Here is a 10,374-nt window from a genome sequence, read left to right on the forward strand (position 1 = left end):
GAGATCTTAGCTTGTTCATGTCTAAGCGTCTAGCAGCTGCTGCACCACGCGTGTTCCCGGGCGGCTTTCCGACCCCGATTCATTTCCAGGAGTTTACAACAAACTCTGATTCCCTGACGGTGAAGTCATGCATCCATCCTCCCCTGGCTTTTTCACCCTGCTGTTCTGTGGTAGGTTTGTCCTGCTCCTTGCTTTGGTCTCAGCCCTCCAGCTGGTGGCCTTGACTTTTCTGTTCTTTGGTGTCTCCCATCATCCTTACCTTTGACAGCCCAGTGCACTAGGTTTCCATGGCTGTTCAGTAGTCCAGTCTAAATGGAGGATAAATTAAATGTGGCAATTTCTGCAACACTATTTCCTCATCCCATCTATAGCCCGTTCCAGGAAGTAAAAGTCTGGCAAAATCATTTTAAACTCCTTTATGTGGTTTGGTAAGAGCAGCAAAGAAACGGGAGGAAGAGGAGGTGATGGGCCCTTGTACTAAGAGTCTTCTTATATAGGCATCTGCCTCTTGCCTGTTCTGGGCTGTTGTGATCTCTTGTCTTTCAGCATCAAGGAATAGCACAACAACTCGCCGGCATCCCTTCTTCATAGTCGCATCCCACCCTCCATCTCTCGTGTTGGGCTTCGGACTTAGCATCCAGCCTTGCCTGTGTAAAACCTTCTGCAAACACGTTCCAGAACAGCGCAGTCGCAATCTGAAGCTAGTCGTTCACCTTGGATCCAACTGAAGCTGTTTAATTTATGGTCTGTTAACATCGGCGGTGGGTGATGACACGTCTCGGTTTGGGCTTTGCATTGTTGAAACCGATCTGGAATACCGAGGCGTTATTTGCCTGTCGATCGTTTCTCTGGCGGAAAGGCGTGGAAGCTCGCGGGGGGCGGCCGCCCTGCCGCGTCGGATCGGCTCTGCTTGAAAGACGGTAAAGCAGGATTTTCAGAGCCGTATAACCTCTCTTTAGTTCACGTAGTGGTTGCGTCAGGTGTGTATTGACCACTGTGCTGAAGGTTAGAAATCAGCTGCCACTTGCTTCTCTCGCTCCGTGCTTCAGTCAGCAGCTCGGTCTGAGGACAAGTAAACAGGACTTGGAGTTTGTAGAGCCGTTTGGCCTTCTCTGGCCAGTACTCTCCACAAATATTTACTGCATTTAGCAACTTTTACAGCGTGTGGGAACTTACGTAGTCCCACCTCTCGTCACCAAATCGGAGTTCCTCGAGGGGCACTTCTGATTGAAGCCGCCTGCCTCCTCCTGAAACGGTGGCCCTGAGACCAAGGGTACTTGTTGCAGGCCGGGGGATCCAGTACCGATTCAAATAATCCCGTTCTCGGGTGAAACGAACATTGACCCTTGAATAAGCTTTTGCTCCTTTTTTTCTTTTTTTGAGGAAGAGTGCCATTTGGAAGAGCATCTCTGAGTCGGTGACACCATCCCATTTCCCCTTCTGTTTGAAACCAATACTGCCAAGCCAGGGCTATTACCCAGCAGGTTTGTCAAGCAGACAAAAAAGCACTCAACAGCGTATTTTGGCCTGGCCTTTGTGAGCTTCCTGCCAATAAAAGTGGCAGTAGCCCAAGTTAGCTGTGAACTCCAGGGCAGATTATTCTGTTCCTGCCCTTGGAACTTTTCAGAAAACATGTTTTCCATTTTGCACAGGATAAAGGGAGCTTCCCTCGCTGAGATTTGCTGCTGGGAACATCGCCATTGGCAGACATGGTATTTATCCGGTCCCTCGTCAGACAAAACGTTTCTCCCTCCTTCCCAGAGAATTTTCTGCAGGGAATGCCTTGGGGAAAAAAAGAGAGATTGGGCAAATTTGTGGCCAGTGGCCCAGATCATTCTGTGCCTTTAAGCCTTGATTTCTGACACAGGACGAATAGTGAACCAACCCATCTCTTATTGCATATCCTCCACGCGCGTGCAGATGTTTGCAGAAGCAAAAAAAGATTGGGAGCGGAGTTACAGCTTGTGAAAATCCTTAGCTGAGCTCCTGTGCTGGCTGCCCCAAGCCCAGTTTTCCTCCTCCAGCTTTCCAGCAGTGCTTGATGGCATCCAGGAAGCCCATGTCATGCTCTTGGCATAGGGCTCCTTTTATTAAAAGCTTTTGACACTACCTGGCACAGAGGTTTCAGGCCCAGCCGAGCTCCTTGGCTGTGTGTCTGACACAAACGCTCTTGGATGGCCTCGCCGTCAGCCTGTTGGCATGTTTGCCCTAGAACGTGCTGTGGATGCCAGCACTTCTCAGGGCGAAGCCGTGTGTGGAACCGGGAGGGCTTCAACTTTTGACTCTTTCCTACACTGATGACTGGAAATTTCCTTGAGTTCGACAGTCCCTTCCACACAGCGCCGCGTTTCAACATAGAACTTGACGAGCCAATTTCTTCCCTGCTTAATTAAGAGAACTCAATGCCATGAGTCCTTAAGTCAAGAAGAGGCTGGCCGGGCTTCCAAGGAAACCATGTTTCCGTCCCAACCTGTCGTCCTTTATTAAAACTGCTAGCAGTTTACCCCGGGGTGTCATCAGGTTGGCAATGAGATTCATCCCCACATTCCTCTTCCTTGGAGTTTTCCTCTGTGATTGCCAATGAAAAATGTATTCAAAAAGCAAGTGGTTCTTTAAGCTCGGTGCTTTAGACGGGTGGTGGTTGAGGGGGCCGTCGCTCAACTTCTGCTGACGCAAGTTATGCTCTGGGGTTGGGGCACTGGAAGCCGCAGTTCCTCCTCTGCCATGAATCTGGTTGCCCTGGTCCTGAGCCGTGTGGCTGCTTTCACGGCATGCCACCTCGAGCAGAGCAACCGCGGAGCACGGACCAGAGCTAACATCTGCCGTGAAGGTGAGCCCAGCCCTTTGCACGGTTTTTATTTACGCCCGCCCCAAGTGTGCTTCCCTAAATTAAGAGTGCAGCTGTTTCCCCGGCTCAGTTCGCAGGACACCCGGCGTGGCAGCCAGGACCGCCAGCAGCCATCGGATCATCCCCTTGCTGTTTCTGATCCCCATGGGTGTCCTACCAGTGGACCGGTCATGAGTTGAGTGAATACCCCTCCTTCCCCAGAAAGAATGACCTCCTGTGCATGAGCGGGCATCTCTTTCTGGTCATGCGTTCGCCATTGCTGGTTCCAGACCAGGTGACGGGAGGTGCATTCACGGACACTCATGCCCTAATGCACTTTCTTTCCCAGTTGTGGGCATCCGCTTGACCATGTATCTTAGTGGGCTTCTTAGCTCGTAGCCTTTGATCCCGCCAAGGATTCAGCAGGGCCAGCCGATTGAGACTGCAAGAGGGGCCACAGGGTGAACGCTTCTACTGCAACACCCCACCACAGGAATAAACCCGCACAATCGCACTGCCCAGGGGTTGCTCCACCGACCAAGACACGTGTGGCTGCAGTGAAACACAGCCCACAGAACGTCTCTTGGTCTCCCAGCTCCTGAAGGGATTTCACACTAGAAAACCTTGGCAGGGCCACAGATTGGGCCACATGATGTGCCCAGTAGTGGAACAATCCATAACTGCGGTGGCCAGGACACGCGAAGCAGCGCCACGTAACCTTATCTACATTGCTTTTTGGTTTGTACGGTCAGCGCACTGAGAATCTGCTAGGACTTAAAGACCTTGTGATCTGCAGCCATATCATCTTTTGCTAAGATTAGTACCAGATCTGTTAGGAACTGACACAGAAAGGCTCAGTGAACCCTTGCCTTCATATCTTAGCCGTGGATACCTTTTCGGTAGATTCACGTGAGAAACAGCCGAGAGGTGCTGACTGCTTGGTGTCACTGACACGCTCGTGACTGTCTTTGTAGGAATCTGGGTGTTAATTATCTGCACAGCAAGCCAGAAATAGACGGCCCGATTGTTTTTTGCTGTCCTAGACACCTGGAGGTGTTTTTGCTGCCTGCTGTTGCACAGAAGCCATGCATCGCCCCAGGAGCATCTATAGGTCTGTATCGGCGTGTCTGCAACGCCGGGCAGATTCCTTGGGAATAAAGGATTGATAGAGAAACTTCTTTTTTGCCGCATGTAGGCCTAGGTGTGAGGCAAGTTATCCTCTGTAGGAAAAACTCTTCTGTTACAGCTGAGATTGCCTAACCGTGACAGCTCTCCAGCACGTCTCGACTGAGTACGTGCCACTTATCAGTGATGACGTCGGTCATTCTTGGGGAAGACAGCTGATAAAATGCATGACAGTGAATCTGTTTTCACGCTGCTTGATTAAGAAGCTGTAGTAGTCGGGAAAGGATAAGTGCACGGGAAAGCTGTTTTGTCAGCATGGTCCATGGACGACACTTTTTAGACCATGTACGACGTAGTAAGTGCCATACTGGGTCAGACCGCTCATCCGTCCGTCCATCCCGGGCGGCGCTGTTTTCCTGTCACTCCTCCGCTCACACCTCCGGGCAGAGTTTCACTGCTCGATGGCCACAGGCTCCTTGGACTCATTGGGGGGGCAGTGGGCACTGTCGATGCCCCCCGTTATTAATCTGTGACCCTCACTCGCATCCCTGATTTTTCTTTTCTTTTTTGTCACCTGAAATCAGTTGTTAAATTCAAACCTGTCGCCTACTGAGGTCCCTGGTTGTCCCCTTCCTCATCTAGAGTATTGCATGCAGCTCTGGGCTCCATGTTTTAAAAAGGATGGGGAGAAAGAGGGGGTCTCTATGTCTGAAGGCAAGCGGCAGAGATGATCAAGGTTGGACTAGATGTGACCTCTGGAGGTCCCTTCCAGCCCTACTTCTCTCTTACAGTCTCAGAAACGAGCGTTTTACCATCAGGATATGTCATTTTGAATTGGTGTGAGTACAGTCAGTTGCAAAGCTCCCATTCAAATAAAAACCCGGTTGTGTGACGTGCTGTCAGCATTTATCGAACGCGGTGATTCTCAACCAGGGTGCCGTGAGATCCTTTCCAGGGCGGTATGCCATATTAACACTGTTCAGTGTGCAAACACCTCCCTGGAGTTTGCAAGATAAATCCTGGGATTTCAAATAGGAATCAAGAGTGCCAAAAACATGCTGACCTGTTGTGGTCTTTCGGAGGTCTTTGCAACAGAGGACCTGCTCTGTTGTGTTTTCCATCCTCAAGGAACAAGTGAAAGCTTTGAATGGCATTTTCCAAGGGGTGCCTTGAGTCTAGCAAGGGGTGTCTTGTATCTAAAAAGACTGAGAGCAGCTGATCTACCAACATCTTCAAAAAATATATGATGCAGGCCAAAAATTAAACTAAAAAATAACAGAGGTGAGTCTAAAGCCATTACTCCATAGGCGCTGTGGTTTAAGGGATGAAGTCTCCCAAGCTGGGTATGAATGTGATGTTGCATGCAACTCATTTCTAGAAATGCTTTTGTGGTTTTGATCTTCCGGCAGATCATGTAAAATTCAAGCAGTGTCCAGGCATTTGAATGCCACTTCTGGAAAGAAACCTCATACAATTTGTGCTAAAGCACAAAGCCCACAAGCAGTGGAAAAATAGATATTCTGCACCTGTGATTTTGTTTTCACTTCAGAGTATGTAAGGCAGTGATGCAAAAATAAACTTATTTTAATCTTTAGGGGGTTTTGTGTTTTCGTCTGTCGTGTCTTCAAGCTTAGAAAATTTAGCTTATGCAGGAAACAAGCTCTGCTTTTCCCTGTGTTTGGAGTCTCCACTCTCCTACATTATCACAGGGAGATTTTTTTTTCTTTGTGATTTGGATTTAAATATTTACCACAGAAGATAATTATTGCCCTCCTGTTCCACAAGCCAAATTTCAATGGGAATTAGATGTCTAAATACCTTGAACAGTCTCTCTCCCTAGCCTCAAGTGTTTGACTAGCTTTGTAATGTGTCTGAGTCCTGTCGGTCTTGCTGCATGGATAAGATCCGGTGTCCTTTTTGAAGGCAAGGGGTCTGTCCGGTGGTTTGGGGGTGACATGTTCTGCTATTCACAACTCTAGGCTTATTTTTGGCTTGAAGATCCGTTTCAGCCAGGTGGGGGATCTGTAGGGCGACGGTGCCTGGCCAGCGCGGCCTCGTGCCCCTGGCCAGCATCTCCCAGCGTCACCATTCAGCATCCTCCTCTCTAGCACCAGTGCACGCTCAGCACTTCCCAGTTCACTCCAGGGTCCCAGTATGTTGCTGCCAAACTTAACTGGAACCTGTGCAGTTTGCAGCCTCGAGCAATACATGCAGCACCTTCAGGACTCGTGGCTTTAGCTCTGAAACTTTTGCTGCTTTGTGCCTTGTCCCATCATCCCTTTATATTGGCTTGTCTATGTGCATGTCATGTGGTTCGCGTTCCCCGTTCGTCCTCTGAAATAACTGGTTTTTGTTCCTCCCTGTTTGCCTGCAGGGTTCTGGCTAGTATGGACCATCATCATCATCCTAAGCTGCTGTTGCGTTTGCCATCACCGTCGTGCCAAACACCGGCTCCAAGCCCAGCAGCGGCAGCATGAAATCAACCTGATTGCTTACCGGGAAGCCCACAACTACTCGGCTCTCCCCTTTTATTTCCGTACGTACTTCATGTCGATCTTCCTAGGTGCAGAGTGGACCAAGGAGCCTGGGGGCACCACCTCCTGCGTAGTGGTTTATGGCCAGACGGAGGAAAACGATTGCTGCCTGGAGGGTGTAGCATGGTCCAGTCTGGGAGCAGAACTGTGCCAAGTGCAGCACTGTTATTATTCAGTTCCTCTCAGGGCCAGGCCTTAAAGCTTTTGGGCTATCCAGAGCTGTGGGGAGGTGTTAAAAGCACCATATTTAGCACCATTTGGGGCCCGGCTGTATCAGAGCTCCTGCTTTTATATCTGTTTGTGCAGCTTGCATGGCTGAGGCTTAGAAGGAAGTGGCTTGACAGAAGCTGGTCGCCCGAGGTCGGGGGAAGGCGATGACTCAGCTGGGATCTTCCTGATTCCCAGCCCTGCACTCTGATTACTAGACCGCACTGGGTTTGCAGTGCACTCCTGGGAGCTGCCATGAACGCAGTAACTGGCGTCGCTTTAATTGCCCTGATGCCTTAAAACAACATTACATTGGAAACAGTGCTTTTTCCCCCCCCTTGATTCAGCCCGTTATGCTGACATGGGATGTTTTGCTGCCCGTAGAAAAGCTTTTGTAGGTTTTGGAGACATTCTAAATACGTTGGTCACGACCTCCCTCAGCAGCCACGATGAGAGCGTTTGACTCGGGTCCTGCCCAGAAACGCTGAGTCCAACCTTGACACACAAAAAGGGGGTGAGGCCTTTATTGCAAGGGTGATTGCCGCCTCTTGCACGTGCAGGCCCGCGAGAGATGACGCCACTGTCCGAGCTGAAAACGCAGATCTATTAAGTCACGTACTCTGTTTCCTGTGCCCGGTACAGGATCATTGTCCGGTATGGCGTGGTGCCATGTCCAGGGTGGTTGTGTAGCAACCACCTAGACCTGGGAGTTGAGGGACCTGGCTTTTGTGCCCTGCTCAGCCCTCGTGTGACCTTCAGGAAGCCACTTCTGCTCCATGCCTCAGTTTCCCCCTCTCCACCATGGGGGGACTTCCCTGCCTCTCTGTCAGGGCAGGTTCAGCCCCTTTCTGATTTTGGAGAGCCGCAGTGAGGGCAGCTCTCGGGACCCATCATTTCATTTGCAACGGGCGACTCCGTACCTGGACTAACGACTTCTCTCTGCCTCCCCATTTCAGGATTTTTGCCAAACTATTTGCTGCCTCCCTACGAGGAAGTGGTGAACCGACCGCCGACCCCACCCCCACCATACAGTGCCTTACATCAGCAGTGTGGCCCAGCAGGCAGCAGTAGCACAATCCCCGACACCCCACGGACCCTGCAGCCAGCCCAGAGCTCTCCCGCCGCGCCTGGAAGCAATAACGGTGGCATCGACGGCACTGGGCCTCCCAGCCTCGGAGATGCTGAGCCCGCCACGCCACAGACGCAGCAAGCAGTCACCAAAAGTCAGGGCTTTGAGCCGGGCAACTCCAGCAGCGGCGCCGAGCTGGAGGAGACGGCCGAGCCCACGTCCTACCCGGAGAAAGATTCGGAGTGCAAAGAGGAACTGCTTAAGGATTACGGCTCGGAGAGCTTAGACCAGAATGGTGCCATCCCTGAGGCCAAAGACAAGACCCCGGGGAGGCAGCGCCGCTTCACCGGCGACTCGGGCATCGAGGTGTGCGTCTGCAACCGTGGCCACCACGGCGATGACCTCAAGGAGTACAACGGGCTCATCGACGATGCGCTGGACGGGCCCCTGGACTTCTGCGACAGCTGCAGCAGCCGCTCCCACGGGGACGAGGAGGAGGGCGGCCTCTTCGGTGCCGCCGAGGAGCAGCCCCGCGAACACGGCCACCACCACCTGCCCCGGCAGCCGGTGTGCGTGCTCTTGAACACAATAAACGAGCAGGACTCTCAGGCCAACAGCTCTCCCAGCTAAGCGGAGGAGCCGGAAGGGAGAATCTGATCGAGGTTGAACCCGTCGGGAAGGGAAAGGTGGCGCAACCTTGTTTCCTTGTTTCTTTCTTTCTTCTCCTTGGTTTATATTTTTCCAGCTGTCATTTGGGGAAAACTCCCCGAAAAAGCACTGCTCAGCTGAGAGGCACCCGCGCCTGGATTGCATCTCGATCACGCCCGCACGCGGGTGGTGGGGGGAGGCTCTCGTGTGTCCGAGCAAAGCCGTGGCAGACTGGGTCGTTCCTCGGGATGGTTTTGGTGATGGGTTCTTAGCGTTTTTGGTTGGTTTTTCGGTTTTGTTTTTTTTTGACCCAAAAAAACCTGCTTTCTCTTGCAATCAGCCAAGCTCAGCAAGTCAAAGCCTGGGAGGATCAGGAGCATACGCTGTAGCTCCACCCTCCAGGTGTCTTCCCAGAAGCAAAGTAGCTTCTGATCGTCCTGGCAGTCAGCAGCCCAAGAGTTCTGGTTTGAATTCAGACCCATAAGGGAGGATTTCTTTCGTTTGGTTTTTTGGTCTTCTCATTTTCCCCTGCCCTGATGATACGCGTTTTAAGTCGGTCCCAGCGCTGTAATTCCTGGTGCTTCAGCGATTAGGACGGCAGGTAGGAAGGAGATGGCCCACTTGAAGCTGGTAACCAAAGGACCAGTTTCTTCCAGAGGGAATGTTAGTCTAAGACGTGCAATTTGGAAACGAGGGTATTGCAGATTTTGATTTTTACTTTTTTGGCCTTTTTTTTTTTTCTTTAAATGTATTCCTTCAGGCAATACCTCTAAGAGCACAGCTAGGAGGTAAGACTCCAGGCAGCTGGGCTGCCTTTCCACATACAGTGGTCTCTGTAAAGGACATTCAACTCGTGTGCTGCCAAAGGGACGGCTTGCTTTATTTCGCCCCGTTTTGGGCAACGCTCTCATTCAGACGACAAAATCAAGAACAGGGCTCTCTGGCCAGCGTGCCTTCAAGTGTCAGTGACGCATGGTGAACAAATGGAGACGTGCGCTCCGTCCGTGGTGAAAGGATGACGTACCGCATAGACGTGGAAGACCTGTGCAGTATTCTTTCATTCGTTCTGGGTTGTTTGTTTTTTTTCTTCTCAATCCAAAGTTTTGGTGCAATTTTTACCGTTGACCACTTAAAAAAAAGAAATGAATGTCTGTTTTCTTCCTTTATTATTATTTTTTTTTTCTGGTGGCAACTGCCTACTGTATAACGCCTGTGAGCGTATGTGTGTGTGACTGCAGTGCATGCATGCGTGATCTACTGGTAATACAAAACCTGCTGTAAGACTGCAAGAAAATTTACTGTAGCTGTGCTTTACTAAACAGTAGCGATTTCGTTAGTAATAACCTGAAGGAAAACACAAATACGAAAACTAACATTCCCTGGAGCGCCCCTGTGGAAAAAGGGCAGGACTCGGACTGTATATCGTGCTTGAGGTTTGTTTTTTTGTTGTTGTTGCTGTTGTTGGGGGTTTTTTTCCCCCCTTCTCCCCTTTCTTAATTATGATCGTCCAGATCATTACTGTTACGGGAAAAAAAAATACCGAAACCTGAACTCAGACATTCAGATGTGATTGATTGAAACCAAAATCAGTTTTCAATAAGGTGGAAACCAAAATATAAAGTCTTTTCTCATAACTCGACTGTGTGCGCATCATTTCCTGAGCTGAGAACAGGGAAAAAAAAAAATCTGCCCTTAAACGTTGCTTTGATGGGCAGAGGCAAGGGTGTGTTGGGGCAGGGATGCGGGGAGCGAAAGGTGGATTATTCAGGGCATCTCTCATCTTTCCCTGCGTGCGGCAGATTGTGATCTGTGCTCGTACATCTGTTAAGAGCAACTTTGTCACGGGGACAGTTCTTGTGTTTGGTAGGATCAGACTTGCGTCTGGTACGTGAGGCCGCCTGGGGACAACCTGCCGCCTGCTTCTAGATTTGTGAAAGCCTGGCCCAGGGCGCAGCGTGCCGGTG

At 50.7% G+C, this 10,374-nt stretch overlaps 1 protein-coding gene across 2 annotated transcripts in view; it reads left to right on the top strand.

Annotated features, from left to right (window-relative positions):
- Positions 1-10,049, top strand: part of WBP1L (WW domain binding protein 1-like) — a 36,842-nt gene extending 26,793 nt beyond the window's left edge. For both annotated transcript variants that reach the window (XM_019502743.1, XM_019502742.1), the window contains exons 3-4: positions 6,327-6,488; positions 7,650-10,049. In XM_019502743.1, coding sequence (XP_019358288.1) covers positions 6,327-6,488; positions 7,650-8,392 — 905 coding nt within the window. In that variant the 3' untranslated portion in view covers positions 8,393-10,049. The remainder of the gene's footprint in view (positions 1-6,326; positions 6,489-7,649) is intronic.
- The last annotated feature ends 325 nt before the right edge of the window (positions 10,050-10,374 follow it).

This window comes from Gavialis gangeticus, unplaced genomic scaffold, assembly GCF_001723915.1.
Source record: "Gavialis gangeticus isolate Ggan-Ray unplaced genomic scaffold, GavGan_comp1, whole genome shotgun sequence".
Classification (NCBI taxonomy): Eukaryota; Metazoa; Chordata; order Crocodylia; family Gavialidae; genus Gavialis; species Gavialis gangeticus.